The sequence below is a fragment of the Fukomys damarensis genome, unplaced genomic scaffold, assembly GCF_012274545.1.
Source record: "Fukomys damarensis isolate Sample0158 unplaced genomic scaffold, DMR_v1.0_HiC HiC_scaffold_32, whole genome shotgun sequence".
NCBI lineage: Eukaryota > Metazoa > Chordata > Mammalia > Rodentia > Bathyergidae > Fukomys > Fukomys damarensis.
In genome coordinates this window covers 12,887,528-12,904,314 of record NW_022900944.1, presented here as the reverse complement: position 1 = coordinate 12,904,314, position 16,787 = coordinate 12,887,528, and the positions used below count along the sequence as shown (strand labels likewise).

The 16,787-nt window shown below is 37.1% G+C and overlaps 1 protein-coding gene and 1 pseudogene across 11 annotated transcripts in view; one reads left to right on the top strand and one right to left on the bottom strand.

The window, feature by feature from the left end:
• Positions 1–5,151, top strand: part of Chd9 (chromodomain helicase DNA binding protein 9) — a 238,395-nt gene extending 233,244 nt beyond the window's left edge. For all 11 annotated transcript variants that reach the window (XM_010629542.3, XM_010629534.3, XM_010629538.3 and 8 more), the window contains 2 exons: positions 516–620; positions 2,732–5,151. In XM_010629542.3, the coding sequence (XP_010627844.1) occupies positions 516–620; positions 2,732–3,607 (981 nt within the window). In that variant the 3' untranslated portion in view covers positions 3,608–5,151. The remainder of the gene's footprint in view (positions 1–515; positions 621–2,731) is intronic.
• Positions 5,152–11,934: 6,783 nt separating this feature from the next.
• On the bottom strand, positions 11,935–13,009 carry LOC104866127 (annotated as a pseudogene).
• Between the last annotated feature and the right edge of the window lie 3,778 nt (positions 13,010–16,787).

Sequence of the window (16,787 nt, the reverse complement as noted above, 5' to 3'; positions counted from 1 at the left end):
AAAACACATATTTAAATTCCTTAACCCAATAGTTGGCATATAATAGCAGTGTTATCATATGCTAAGCATTATTTATGGCACTTGAGTTGTCTTGTTTTATTTTCATAAGACTCTATGAGAAAAATACTATTGTTATCTCCATTTTACAAATCAGAACACTGATGCTAAGGGATTTACTGATTTGCTCTGTTTACATAGCCAGTAAGGCTAACTACAGAGTATCCTCTTAACTAGGCAATGCTGCCCATCCAGCATAGTAAGTGCATAGTAAATGGTAATTGTTCATTTTATTGTTCTAATTATCCTATAAAACAATATTTACACTACTATGTTTCATATAACGTATCAAAAGCCCATATACAGTGTAGTCCTTTTTAATATAATCATACAGATTGTTGAAGGTGGTTCCAAATATTTGTGTTTTAAAGAAATGAACTCTGTACACCATAGAATAAAACAAAAACTAGTCCCAAATTTAATAATGTGTTAAATACCAGTCTTGTTTTTCATTACAGGTTGGAGGTGCATTTGCTCCCCCTTTGAAAGATTTATGTAGATTCCTAAAAGAAAATTCAGAATATGGAGTAGCTCCTGAATGGGGAGATGTTGTTAAGCAATCTGTGAGTATTTAGACAAATATTAACTCATATAATTTTAAAAATTAGATGTCATTTAATTATATCTTAAACTTTTAGTTGAAAATCAAAATATTGCAAGAACATTTGATAATAATTTTTAGTACACAATTTTTGTTTTTCAGAATATGTAGCAAATTTCCCAGATGCTTATAGAGTTACAATATAGAACCACTGTATAGTGATTTGTTTTTTCTTTAAATACTGTTTGAACACTTCCACAAAGAATCAAATATGTAAAAAATATAATATTTATGATCACATAAGAAAAATTGTGAATAAACAAATTGTCCATCCATGTGTTAGAAAATTAACTATTTTTAAAATTATATCTTAAAAGAATATTTAATGACAGACAAAACATTCACATCATATTTAATGTTAATAGTTAAGATCTTAGACTAATAAATCCTAATTGTGGGGTAAATGTTAATAAATAAGAGCTATTATTTCTACAGATATCCAGATGAAAAGGTCAGGCTGTAAAATTTAAGTTCCATACAATTATGGGTTTTTTAAATTTATTTTAGAAAGGGAGGTGGGAAAAATTGTAGAATATAGGTAAGTGCAAATAATAAAAATGGAAAACAAAATTCTGAAATGTTAGCCTTAGCTATCTCTGATGAGATTATAGATGATTATCTTCTTTATATTTATTGGTGTCATGACTTCTGCAATGAATCTAAATGTGTTTGTAAAGAGAAAAAATGAGCTTATCAATTCAAAAATTAAAAACTAGGACCATTGGAATCTTTCTTTAAATTACTGTCTGGAGCTGCACTATCACAGGTTGTAGCCATTAGGTACACGTGGCTTTTGAATAATTAAAGTTTGGTTACTAGAAGACTTAAAATTATATATGTATCTTATATTTCTACTAGATAGTGTTAGGCCAGAGATTCTAAACTAAAACTTACAAGAGTTTTGTACCCCCAGAAAATCATGAGAGAATTACATGAAAGCAAAGTAGATTCTCCATTGTGCCCTTGATAGTCTACACTGGGTTTCCAGGCTGCAGGTGCTATTACTGTTCTGAGCCAATCCATCTTTTCTTTTTTAGTATCTTTTTCACCTTGACTTTGTCTCCTTTATTCCCAAAGTGACAGTCAGAAAACTGTTCAGAAGCATCTCTCTTTTTAAATTTTATTAGTACATGTTTACAGTACATAATGTCTACACTTGTCTTAGGGAGGAAGTACACGTACTGAACATATCTTGTTTTTATTTCCTTCCCCACCCACTCCCCTCCTTCCATCTCTAGATCCCCTTGAAGCATCTGATTTTAATCTTAACCTTTCACTTCCTCTATTTTTTCTTTATTGTTCTTCCAGGTTTGAAAGAGGCCACTTCTTTGGTCTTCTGAACAAGTGGTGATCTGAAATATATAAGGATTGTGATAGTACATATGTGACAAAATTTCTCTGAACCTTACGTTTTATTTTTTTTCCCCAGCTTTAATTGAGTTTATTGGTACATTTTAGGGATACAGTACAGTTACATTCATTGTTGGGATCTTGTACCTCTACATGACAAATCTTGATTCTCATTTTTTCCCCTTACCTCTGCCCTCCCTTCACCCCCTCCTCCCCTCCCCATCTACAAACACTTTATTTTCATCTTTTCATTATCTTACATTTTTTTCTTTTCCCTTTTTACCCTTCCCTACCCATCCCACCTTCCCTACACCTTTAGCTCCTTTCTTCCCATTTCTCAATGTCAGTAATTAAGTTTTATTTTTGTTTTTGTTTTTTCGGTACCAGGGATTGAACTCAGGACATTGTGCTTTTGAGGTAGGCGCAGTGCCACTGAGCTAATTCCCTAGCAGAACCTTAAGTTTTCTATTCTGTAAACTTATGTCTCACAATTTGGAAGCAGGCTAAAAAGGCCTCTTTCTCTTCTTTCTCCTGAGCTGTGTTAAGCCACAATTTAGAGGAATAAAATTAGGCTATCTTTTTCATAATCAACTACACTATTTCATATAAATACAGAATAACGTACAAAAAGTACCTATTTTTAATAGGTTATTTGTATGATAAGCTAATTGCTGTTGATTGTCTTTTTGTGTCCTGTTATTAAAGACTATGCATTTCCTCCAGGGGTTCCTTCCAGAAAATATGTATGAACGTATTCTCACTGGTCCTATTGTGAGAGAGGAAGTAAGCAGGAGAGGGAGACGCCCTAAGAGTGGAATTGCGAAAGCCACTGCAGCAGCAGCTGCAACTGCCACCAGTGTTTCAGGCAATCCTTTGTTAACCAACGGATTAGTTCCAGGTGTGGATCTCACAACTCTTCAGGCCTTACAACAAAACCTACAAAACTTGCAGTCACTGCAAGTAACTGCTGGGCTTATGGGAATGCCTGCCAGCCTTTCTTCTGGAGGAGAAGCTAAAAACATGGCTGCTATGTTCCCTATGCTATTGTCAGGAATGACTGGATTACCAAATCTGTTGGGCATGGGAGGACTCCTGACCAAGTCTGCAGAATCTGGGGCAGAAGAGAAAAAGGGAAATGACTCTAAGGAGCTAGAAGGAAAAAAAGAAAGGACGGAGAGCCAAAGTTCAGAGAATGGTACAGAAAACTCTGTGTCAAGTTCTCCTTCAACTTCCTCTACTGCTGCATTAAATACAGCTGCAGCTGCTAACCCATTAGCTCTTAACCCACTATTACTATCTAACATACTTTATCCAGGGATGCTTCTCACTCCAGGCCTTAATCTTCATATTCCAACTTTGTCCCAGTCCAATGCTTTTGATGTACAGAAAAACAAAAACAGTGACTTGGACTCATCTAAGTCTGCAGAAGTAAAGAAAGAAGATTCCAGAGTTAGAGATCAGGAAGACAAAAGGGTAACTGAACCTAGTCCTCTCAATGAAAACAGCACAGATGAGGGTTCAGAGAAAGCTGATGCTTCATCTGGATCTGATAGTACATCATCATCATCCGAGGATTCAGATACTAGTAATGAAGACTGATTCTTAGACTCTGCTCTTAAATTATGAACTGATTTTCAATTTTTTCTTTAATTATTAATTGTAAATATCCCAGTGTTGAGTGCATCAATAACTTACTGACCGAACATTTCAGTTATTTGTTTAGAAGGGCAAACTGCTTTCAGAGACATTTTGCATGTAATATTTCTTAAGATTCCTAAGTTTCTGAACTCGTATGTACTATCAAATACATAAAGGTATAAAATTACAACAAAAGGCATTATAATTTTGTTGGGGGTTAATTTTATGAAAATTATGCTCAGTAAGAGTTGTATATTTAATATATTTGCAGTGAACACAGAATACTTTATGCATATTACTGATTTAATTTGAATATAGTTTTACAGCCTCCTTGACACCTATAATTTACAGATCAAAACTCAGCAATAATTTGGGCAGCTAATGAATGTCATGAAAGCTGTAGAATCTACATCACCATCCATTGCTTTAATTACATGAAAATGCTCTAGTGTTGTGATGCACTGCTGACGTTTCCAATTCAGGTACAAGTATGTTTTAAAGAAGAAATAAGTTTCCCAATCAGCCAATTTAACTGGCTACCTGTTACCTCAGCTGAGTTAGTTTAGGAAGTTTACATTCGTTTCTAATTCTATACTTGTTTTCAGGGGTTTTTTAAACACATCCTATATATCATGTTAATCTGGCAAGGAGTATGACTTGCTTTTTGCTGAGCTTAACTTGGAAATCAGTAAAATGAAGTCATAAAATGATCCTATGTCATGTGACTTTGGCACCCTATCCACATAGTTCAATTTAACTTTTCAAAGTTTGGCCTCCTTTTAGAAATAATTATGTATCAGATGAGTAATGTCTGTTTCCAGGGTTCAGAAAAGGCAAACTCATGAAATGCCACTGAAAAGACCTGTCAACACAGCATACTTCATGTAAAAGAAATTGTTTGTTTGCTTTATTTGTGTAGATTTCTATTTGTGTTTTATGTCACAGAAATATTCCAAAATACCAGATAATAGTGATCAAGTAATATGCAAACTAAATTCATTTCGAGTTTCTAGGTGTAAGCAGGCTAAATGTTGCCCAGAATCAGTGTTGAGTAATCAGTTTATATTAAATATACTGAGCTGCCCATATTGAAAATGCACTTTGAATGATCTCAAAAAGAAACCACAAAAATGAAGCCCAAGGCTTCTGTTCAATTCCTTATATCCCTTCACCATATAAAATTTGTCTCATATTTGATTTGTGGTACAATTTTTCCTGCTAAAGCTGCTATTATTCTGACAAGGTAGAGGTCCAGGTTCACCTTCATATGCATTAAAAATAATTAGAACTGAATTGGACATAAAAATTATTTACATTCTAATAAAAAGTAAATGTTAGTATTTTCTGGTACCCAAATTAGTGAGTGATGAACTTTGCAAGGGGATAAATTTAGGGTGTAGGTATTCCAATTCTCTCCTACAAAAAGAAATGACTTTCAGTATTGTTTTGTTGTTGTTGTTTTATTTATTTATTTTTTTTTGAGACAGGGTCTCACTATGTAGTTGAGACTGACCTGGAACTCATTATGTAGTCCAGGCTGGTCTCAACTCATAGCGATCCTCCTGTCTCAGCCTCCCAAGTGCTGGGATTACAGGTGTGCGCCACCATGCCCGGCCTCAGTATGTTTTCATAGAACTGTTGTTTACCATCAGGAAATAATTGTATTAGGTTTTCCAAGACCTTTACCAGTAAATTATGTTTCTGTATGTAAAATAACTAACCCCTTATTAGAGAGACAGTGTTATATGTATTTACAAAATTATGAGTTCCATTGGGATTGTATTGAGTTTTGTATTTTCCCAAAATAGTACTTTGAATTGATAGTCCTTTATGCAATGTCTTAGCAATAGTCATTATAATACCCATCCAGGAGAAGTGGGTAGTAATTCTGCATCATGAAAATGATATATCACATATTTAGTATCTTCCCTTTGCAGTATTGCACTTTTGTTTCACTAGAGTACACCGATGAGATAGCCAAAGTTTTTCACACACAGTTAACTTAGTTTGCCAATGGAGTATTTCAACACCATCCATATTTCCCTTCCTTTCTCTAGTTCTACCCACATGATCTCTATTCCTTTCTTTCCCCAATTAAGAAAAAAGAAAAAAAATCCCTACATCTTGCCACTAAAATCTAATTTATATCAAATCTATGAAATAAAGTATTTTCCTAATTATGATCAAGTGAATTTGGTTAACATCCTAGTGACTCTCTTTCTGTGTAATAAGGCAATTACAGTTTTCAAAGCATTAAGGCTAATGTTAACTTTAAACATTTTCTTGGGTTTCAAGACATTTCTATAAAGTACTGATTGGGGAAAAGTTGTCCAGCTATCAGCTAAGAAAAAAAATATGCACATATGGTTGTGTAAAGTTAAGGGTTATGAAGAAGAAAAACAAATCAGTAGAATTACAAAATACTAAAGTTGCAGTTGAAAGGATATCCAAGTATGTGTTGGTAGTTACTAAAACAATTATAGCTGTTATTGCCTTGTATTTATAGCCCTTGTTTCAGGTTTCATGATTCAAGTCTTAGTCCAATTTTTCTTTTGGACATTTGCAATATTTACCAGTTGTGTTTTGTGTAGTCTGAATTTGCTTTCTGTAGTTGAGCAAACGTCTTAAAAAGTCATTTGTAATTTATTAAATTACTTTCTATGATGTTCTATAGAGCAAATGGAAGTTTAATTATTTTTTATTAAACATATTCTTTGATTACCCATGATGTCAGCCTCTGTACATGACAATACTTTTTAAATTGAATTTTGTCTGTATTTTATTTTACTCCAATTACATAAGAAACCAGTCATAATCTCTGAAAGGAAGATATACTTTAGAAGAATTAAAAACTCTTAAGAGAGAAGTTTGCTATACAGTAAGTCCCTAATTTACCAATGAGTTCCATTCCAGGAGAATATTAGTAAGTCCAACAAAGTGAGTCTTATCACTTTTGATAGAAATATACAATTAAAGCATAAAAAACCAAACACACAAAACTACTGTAAATAAACGTTTTTACCTTTAAGCACAGTAAGCACATAGCAGCACAACTGAGACAATGTCCAACAGACACATGAGCTATTTTCATGATTTGTTTATATCAATGAATGTTCATAATACAAAGTCCGTTCATATCTCTGAAGGTTCACAACTTGAATGTTCATAAGTTGGGGCTCATTGTAATTATATCCACAGCAACATCTTAAATGTCAAATTTTCATTTTCATTTATTGTAATTTCACTGTCATCCCAGTGATACTGATAATTTGCAGGACAAGAAAAGCTGCTTTTTGGAGCCCTAATTATTAAACACCAATTTGCCTGGTCTCCACTCCATGCCGAATATTGCTTATTCTTAAGTTTTCTTCTCCTTGGACCTATAATAATTCCAAAATGACTCAGAGATATACCTAATCTCTTAAAGGAGTTCATTTTGGAAACCAGTAATTATTTCTTCCCTTGATCTTTAGAGCTTTTCCTAACTCAATGTCATTGAAAATGTTTTTTGTGAAACATTTTTAAATAGTTGTTCCTAATTACAAAAGTAAAATAAGATTCTACATTGAATACATTTTATTGCACTTAAAAACCTTTTTTTTTTACAGTATAGCATATAAATGCAAACCAGTGACTTCATCTGCTACTTGCCCAGAGGAAAAATAACCTATTCCAATGCTAGAAAACAAATTAGGTATACTGGATGTTTTTGAGAAAACACACTATGTATAAGTGATGTGTTTGCTATTTTGTGAGCTATGTAAAACATGATTTTTTACACATAACATTCATTTTATGCAATAAATTTAGAACTTAGTCTCAATATTAATGCAACCCTAATACATAAAATGTTTATTTTAAGATGCAGGAAAGTGCAAGAGTCACCCACAAATCCACCCAGAGGTTAACACTGTTGGCATGTATATCCAATCATTCATATCATATATTTGCAGTGTTGTCCTCCAAACACTCATCTCAACCAGAAACCTCAGAATGTTACCTTATTTTGGAAATAGTCTTTTGGCATATGGAGTTCAGAAAGTTCCTGCCCCTTTGCTTATGTCTTCAAGAGTTTTACCTATTTTATGTTCCAATAAATTGCTTCTGTTTTACTATTTAGATCCTTGACCCGTTTTGACTTTAATGCATGGTGAGATATGAGTCTAGACTCAATCTTCTGTTTGTAGATATCCCATTTTCTCAGCACCATTTGTGTGAGGCTATCTTTTCTCCAGTGTATGTTTTGGCCCCTGTGTCAAAGATCAAATAGCTGAAACGTGCCTGGGGTTGTTTCTGCTCCTTCTGTTCTGTTCTATTGATCTACATGCCTATTTTTATGCCAGTACCATGCTGTTTTAATCACAGTAGCTTTGCAGTATGACTTCTAATCTGGGATTGCTTGCCACTTGCTTTGCTTGTTACCCAGGATTGAATTTTTTTTTTAAGATAGTTGCGTTTTTGAGATTTCATTCCATTTTGGAGGGGGGAGGCTCATAGTATACTCAGGAACTTTGCACTGAGATACATCCCCAGCCTCTTTATTTTTTGAGGTTAAATTCTAACTTTTCCTAGGCAGGGCTCAAATCTGTGACCTACTGCCTTACCTCCTGCCACACCTGGCTTTATTCCTAAATTCCCAATGAAACTTCTAAGTAGTTTTATTACGGAAAATTGTTACACCAACTTAAAAGGGTGAAGGGAGTATGTAAACTGACTGCTAGAAAATTAAATAAAAGTCCTGAATATAAAAAAAAGACACCAAAGAATATTGCTAAAAATCAAAAAAATTTTATCCAAGAGTCTCTTTTTTTCCTCTTGACAAATATTTAAGAAAATACAATGCCTGGGACATAGGGAAGAAAGTATTTTCATGCTTTACTCTTGTATAAAGCAGTACAATGTTACTGGTCTTAAAATTTGAACACAACTTTTTTGCCTAGGTATTCTAATAGAATCACAAATGTATACAAAGACTTAAGAACACATTTTGTTTAAATAGTCCATAACTGAAAAAACTAATAACTATTAAATTCTATCTAAATAATGAAATATTAGGAAGTCCTTAAATATTTTAGTGGCATGAAAGATAATCATGAGGGCCAGGGATGTAGCTCAGTGGTTCCGCTCCCTGCCTTGCAAGCATAAGGTCCCAAGTTCGATCCCTGGTACCAAAAAAACAACAAAAAAATAATGATAATCATGGTATAGGAAGTGAAAAGTAGGTTACAAAATGGTATGTACAATTTAACTCCACTCTATTAACATGTAATATACAAAAAGAATCTGAATATTAGAAATTCTATTGGACCCAGCTATTCCCCTTCTAGGTATGTTCCTGAAAGAGTTAAAGTCATCATGTTACAGGGATACATGCATACCCACGTTTATAGCAGCACAATTTTCAATAACTAAATCTTGGAACCAGCCTATATGTCTATTAACAGATAAATGGATAAAGAAAATGTGGTACTTAAGCACAATGGAATACTACTCTGACATAAAGAAAGATAAATGTGAGGCATTGGTAGGTAAATATTGTAACGAGACCATAATATTAAGTAACATAGGTCAGACACACAAACTGTATTGAGTTTATTGGTATACAATTTAGGTATACAATTCAGTTACATTCATCACTGGGATCTTGTACCTTTACAAGACTTACCTTGATTCTTATTTTTCCCCATTCCCCAGCCCTTCCTGCACCCCCACAACCCTTCCCTGTTTACAAAGACTGTTTCAAAGTTTTTCCTTTTTACCTATTTTTTTCTTTTCCTTTTTTTACCTTTCCCCTACCCCTCCCACTTCCTCTACTCTTTTAGATCCTTTCTTCCTATTTCACAGTATCAGTTATACATTTTGATCCTTATTTACACTTAGTTTTTCACACCAGAGAAGCTATTCAGTATTTACACATGTGTGTCCTTTTAATTTCACTTAAGAGTATGGCCTCAATATGCATCCACTTATTTATAAATATCTCTAGTTTCTTGTTCTTTATGGTTGAGTAGGACTCCATTTTATTTAAAACACACACATACACACACACACACACACATACACACACACACACAGTCTCCATTTGATGGGCAATTGGTCTGTCTCCAAATTTTAGCTATTACAAACTGTGCCACTATATGGGTGAACATATATCGCTGTGGTATGATTCTTTTAATTCTTTTGGGAAGATATCCAGTAGAGGAATAGCTGTGTCAAATGGAACCTCTAATCCTAGTTCTTTGAGGTATCTCCATATTGATTTCCACAGTGGTTGCACCAGTCTGCACTCCCACCAGTAATGAAGAAGGGTTCCTATCTCCCCACAACACTACCAGCATTTGTTACTGCTTAATTTCCTGATAGCAGCCATTCTTTCTGAGGTGAGATGGAATCTCAGTGTTGTTTTCATCTGCATCTCTCAAATGACCAGAGATGTTGAACGTTTTTTCATATGTTTATTTGCTGTTTTTACTTTTTTTTTCCTGAGAAATGTCTGTTCATTTCAGATCCTCATTTTTTAATTGTGTCTTTATATTTGGAAGGTCTGTTTTTTTAAGTTCTTTATATGTTCTAGATAGACCTTGTCTGAGGAATAGCTGGTAAAAATTTTTTTCCCACATTGTGGGCTGTCTCTAAGCTCTGCTTGTGAATTCTCTGCCAGTGCAGAAATTTTTTTAAAAAATGAGATTCCAATTATTGATGCTTTGTGCTAGTTCCCCTTGCTACTGAGGATTTGTTACAACATATTGTTGGATTTTGTTTCTTGATCCATTCTGCCAGTCTATTTGTTTTGACTAGTGAATTGAGGCCATTGACATTGATGGTTACAACTGATATGTATTGACTTATCGTTGTCATGTTATTTTCCTGTTGTTGGTTTTTGTTTTTGTTTTTTTTCTCTCTCTCCCCCTTTAAATTCTTGCCTATTGGATTTGCTCTGTTGGGCCTCATGGAGTTTTGACTTTCATTGTCTTTTTCTAGGATATTTTAAAAAATTGTTTGGGGTGCTGGTTTGGAATTCATGAAGTTTCTCAGGTGTTCTTTGTCATGAAAGTATCTCATTTCTCCATCAATTCTGAAAGATAGTTTTCCAGGATACATAGCCTAGGTTGGAGGTTGTTTTCTTTTAAAGCTTGGAATACCTCACTCCAGGCTCTCCTTGACTTGAGGGTTTGCCCTGAAAAGTCTGTTGTGATTCTACTGGGCTTTCCTTTGCATGTAATTTGTTTCTTTCTTTTTTTGGGGTACTGAGGATTGAACACTGGACCTTGCGCTTGCGAGGCAGGCGGGGGAACCACTGAGCTAGATCCCTGGCCCTGTCATTTGTTTCTTTTCTCTTAACTGCTTATAGTATTTTGTACTTCTGTTGGGTTTCCACAATCTTGATTATTATATGTCTAGGTGTAGGTTTTTTAAAAATCATAACCAGTTGGATTTCTGTATGCCTCACTTATCTGTATATCAAGTTCTTTTGCTCTGTTTGTCAAGTTTTCTGCTATTACTTTTGTGAACAGTGTTTTATGTCATTTGTGCTTTCTCCTACTTTTTCTTGAACTCCTATTAATCTTATGTTATTCTTCTTTGCATCATCTAGGAGCTGATGAATTGATTTCTCATGATCCCTTAAAATTTTTTTATCTCTCTTTTTATGGTCGCTAACCACCATCCTGTCTTCTGTATCTCTGTATCTGATATTCTGACTTCAAATTGAGTCAGTCTGCTGTGTATAGTTTTTGTTTTGTGGGGTTTTTTTGTTTGTTGTTTGTTTTTTTGAGACAGGGTCTCTTTTTTGAGACCTGGAACTCACTATGTAGCCCAGGCTGATCTGGAACTCACAGCGGTCTTCCTGCCTCAGCCTCCCGAGTGCTGGGATTACAGGCGTGCGCCACCACGCCCGGCCTGGAGGATCTTTTTTGAGTGATGGGGGAACAAAAGATGGAGAGGAGGAAAAGGGGTTGGAAAAAGAATGCATATAGTTTTGCAAATGGGAAGGGGACCCAAAGTTGGAAGGAGCAAGAAAAGAGGGGAAGGGTAGGGGATGAAAAACAAAAGAGATTTTTAAAAAGAATTAAGGTGTGTTCTACACAGGTACCAACTCTCCACGATAACTGTAATTACGTACTGCAAACGTACTAATTAAAAATTTAAAAACACTTTCAATGATTACGTTCAAACAAAAACACAGTATTCATGCACTACTGGCAGTGTTTCGTCGCCAGCAGGCAAACTACAGGGTGCCATCAGCCACAGTTTTCAGGCTGGATTGCAGCTGCTCACCCAGCTTCACGTTATGGGTGGTCCTGTATTGAAGATGCTAAGGCCTTGAAATTCCAAACTGTCATGACCCCATCCATGCTAGTAGTGCAAAATTTGCGACACTTTGCTTGTCCACCTCATAATGGATACTTGCTTGGTGCTGTTCTGGTGCAGGGTCTCCAGGCTGTGCTGCGGCCCTTGCCCATGGCCCTGTGGTTCTTGGTGCAGAAGTGTCCAGCGGCAGACAACTGTGCTTGGAGTCCTTGGAGTCCTGTTTCAGAATGTTAAGCTTGGCAAGAAAGCCTTGCCCATCGTAGTTAAAGTGCACTGGGCAGCAGTCATTGCCAGCACCTACGACGCTGTTCTCAGATCAAAAGACACACTCAGGAACTCAGTTTCAGAGTGGAAACCTACACGCTTTTGCAGGCCTCAGCAACAGATACAGGGCTGTTCTGGCTGATCTAGGCCAGGCGCCTCGCAAAGGCTGAGAAACAACTTGGTGGACCCAGCCACTTTCACTGAACTCTGCTGACATTAGCTGGCCCAAGGGTGCCTTGTGCCCCAGGGCGTGTTGGCTGGCTTTTCATCCACTTCTCTGATGTAGGCAGGAAACACTCTACACTTGGAGTTGCACGATCCTACTGCCAGCACAATGTTGTTGGGCTGCCAATCCAAGCTGAGGACTGAGGAGCAAACTAACTTCTTAACGTGATTGCTTACTCACCAGTTGTTTTCACATTCGAAGTTACAAATGAGCCATATTCCACACTTCCCACAGCAAATTATTCCCTGGAGAGGACCACTTCACAGAAGTGGCTACATGATGAATCCTCATGATCACCATGGTTGGCTTCCAGACAGCATTTTTCTGACTCCAGACGTAGGCTTTGAGGTTTGCTCTACAAGGGACAGTGCTGTCACACTTGGGAGCCCAGTCAGTGCCCATGATGTGTCCACTGTGCTCCTCAAGTTCATGAGCTTCCACTCATGAGCTCCCATTCTAGGGATGTGCACTTGGGGATTACTGGGGCTAAGGGCAATCTGGTTAGGGTCCCTGTTCCAGGCCTGGCAAGTGACTGGCTCTAGTAACAACTGATGCAGGGACATTATTTTAGGGTTTTCAAGAAATGGAAAGCTGAGGTTGGGGTGATCTGAAGGGACTCAGAGCAGAGAATTCACTGACTGGTTAGTTGACAGAAACAGGCCAGAGCAGGCAGAGGCTAGAGGTCCAGCTGGTATCTTTTCATAAGGTCTTTTGTATTTCTTCTGATATGAATTAACTATCCTAGCTCTTGTATTATCTGTCATATGTGGCAAATATTGCCCTGGTTTCTCTGATTTTGTTTTTATTTTGCTTTTGGTGTCAGTGAGAGTCGTGGCCATGGGGATGGAACCCAGGGTCTGGTCCATGGTATGCATGCGCTCAACCTCTGAGCTACATCCCAGCCTCTGTTTTTCCTGTGCATCATTTTTGGAGTGTTGTTGTCATGGCAAGAAATCAACAGGCAGTCAGAAAGGGGCTGGGCTCTCAGAGGAGTCAGTGCAGAAGGTGAAACACTTCAAAACTATGTCCAGAGATGGACTGGAAGAAAGCCAGTCTTGCAGGCCTCTCTAGAGATAGACAGCAGCTTGAGATTGTACTGTAATCAGAACCACCTGGTCCAATGAGCCTAGATAAGCTGTCAAATGCACAGGTGGGTGACCAGAACACTCTGACCCAGAGTCCTTTCCCTTCCCCCAAATGCCTTTGATCTTTCTATGCTGGAAGTTAGAGGCAAGTTGAAGTTAGTGGTGCCCACCGTATACACTCCCTACATGCATGCCTCCTTCTCTATAGGATCAATATTACCTAAGCTACTATACTTGTAACCCCATAAATTGGCCTCAGCTTGGGCCAAAGTGGCTGAGATGTGGTCATTTTTGTGTATGAAAACCCCCAAAGAGCCTCAATAGCAACCCACTATTGGGACCCCTCCTGTCTCTCAGGAGCTCTCTCTCTCTCTCTCTCTCTCTCAATTAACTTTCCGTACTCTTAACCTCCTTTCTCCTCGTACCCATTTGGTTACAGAGAGACACAAACTCTGCACATCTGACATCTAAAATGGGAGTCACTTCCCTGGGACAGTAGTACAAGGATCAAACTCAGAGGTTCTCTGCCACTGACCTACATCTCCAGCCTTTTAAACTTTTTATCTTGAGACAGAGGTCTCACTAAATTTCCCAGGCTATCCTCAAATTTGTAATACTCCTGCCTCGGTCTCCTAAGTAGCTGGGAAAAGAGGTATGGGCCACCACACCTGGCTTGATAGTTGTTTATTTGTTTGTTTGTTGTTTTGAGGTAGCAGGTCTCACCTGTGTTGCCCAGGCTGATCTTGAACTCCTGACTCAACCCTCTCAGCTTCCTGAATGCTGAAAGCCCAGATGCCTACCACTGCACACAATTAGTTTAATGTGCCAGCTTTAAAGTTTCATAGGATAGGGCTGGGGATTTAGCTCAGTGGTTCTGCCACCTGCCTCACAAGCAAGCATAAGGACTCGGGTTCGATTCCCAGTACCAAAAAATAAATAAATAAGGTTTCATAGGGTTGTTCTAAACTTCTACTTTTTCTGGTTTTCATTTTTAAGTTTTTTTATAGGTGTGTATTTTTGCTCCCAGATTATATACATATGTACTTTTTCCCTTATGAGTTAAAAATATTTAATATCTTTATTGATTTACCATTTATTTTGGTGACAAAGTATAAGATGGTAATCATAATTTAAATTTTTCCAAATCAAACAAGATGACAAGCACATAAATACCTAAAAATAGAGCTGTAAAATACTTGCAGCGAGAATGAACAGAATTGAAAGGAGATATATACGATGAAATAAGAATAAAGACTTCAATGTCTCACTTCCATAATGACTAAAGCACCACAACAAATGATCAGCAGGACAGAATATGGTGAACAACACTGAACACTCAACAGTGCCAGAGTATACATTTCCCAGGATACACCATATGGAAGGCCATGAAACAAGTCTCAAATTTAAAAAGAATAAAACATCCACAGTGTGTTTCCCAACAATAGGATAGAATTACAAATCGATAACAAAGTTTTGCAATTCATGAATCTGTGGGAATTAAACAACATACTCTTAAACAACTAGTGGGGCAAAGATGAAATCTCAAAGGAAATTAGAAAACAAGATGAATGAAACCACAATGCACCAAAACACAAGACACGGCCAAGGCCAGACGTGGTGGTACACACCTGTAATCCCAGCATTCAGGAGGCTGAAACAGGAGGATTGCTGTGAATTTGAGACCAGCTTGGGCTTTATAGTGAGTTCAAGGTCAGCCTGAATTGCACAACAAGGCCTGGTCTCAAAAAACAAAAAATACAGCCAAAGCAAAGCCTAGAGAGAAATTTATACCTATAAAAATCTACATTAAGAAAAAATACCAATAAATAAATAAATAAATAAATAAAGAGAGAGGAAAAAAAAAACAAAACAGACCCCACATGGTGGCACATACCTCTAATACCAGCACTCTGGGAGCTGAGTCCAGAGGATAGCAAATTTGAGTCCATCCTGGGCAATTTACCAATTTAGAGAGACCATGTCTAAAAATAAATAAAAGTAAGGGCTCAGAATGTAGCTCAGTGTGCAGGCCCTGAGTTCAATCTCTAGCACCATACCAAAACCAAACAAATAAATAAACAAACATAAAACATATCAATCTAACTTCTTACCTTAAACTAGAAAAATGGATTGAACTAAACCCCAAGCCAGCACAAGAAAACCATAAAGAACAGTAATTGATAAAATAGAGAATAAAAAAATAAGGAAAATTAATGAAACTAAGAATTAGTTTTATTAAAAGATTAACAAAACTTTAGCTAGAGTGATCAAGAGAAACAGATTCAACTTGTAAGACTTATGTCTCACTTTTACTCCTGGAGCGTGAACAGCCAAGAGGCTTCCACGATGCTGAGCTCAGAAGCTCAGCGAGGCTCCAGGAGCTTGTCACACAGCGAGAGTCACCCAGGAAGGAACACACCAGGCAAGTTGGCAAATAGACCTTTATTAGTCTGGCCAGACGGCACTCCCCAAACCAAGGCGGCTAGCTCAGAAACAGAGGCCATTTTATATAGGGCTAAGGGGGCGGGGGTTTACACTTAAAACTTACAGGAAGAGGACAAAGGCAAAGAATCAGTTGATCTGAGCTAGTGGTCATGAAGCATATACTTGACCATCACGTATTAATGATCAGCAGATCGATTATCCATTATTCCATTTACAACTTAGATTATAATGTTAAGAACATTCAACTACAGGCAAGTAAGGAGTGGCGTGATTTGTGTTGGGTCTCTGTGTTCACTACAGTTTCCATTTAGTTTTCCAGCTACTTCAAAGCAGTTACCTAACAATTCACAATTAATCATCAGTTATCCTATAAGGGATGGGGGGGAGCGACAGTCTCTAGGCCATTTGCTGGTCAACATGGAGTCGCTCTGGTTCAGTCAGGCTCCCACAAACTTATTAGATCAGAAATGAAGAGGGAGCTGGGTATGGGTGGCCCATACCTGTAATCCCGGCACTCAGAAGGCTAAGGCAGTGGGATCAAGAGTTTGAGGTCAGCCTGGAGTACATAGTGAAACCCTGTCAAAAATTTTTAAAGGTTTCTTTTTCTTTAAATGAAAGAGAGGACATCCCCACCCCTTATAGAAGTACAAAGGATCATAAAGAAATATTACGATCCACTTAAATAGGACAAGAAACTGGAAGGATTCAATTCAAAATGCATCCGAAGGCTCAGTGGTTCTGCCACCTGCTTTGCAAGCTCAGGAACCAGAGTCCAATCCAAGGTACCAAAAAAAAAAAAAAAGAAGAAAGA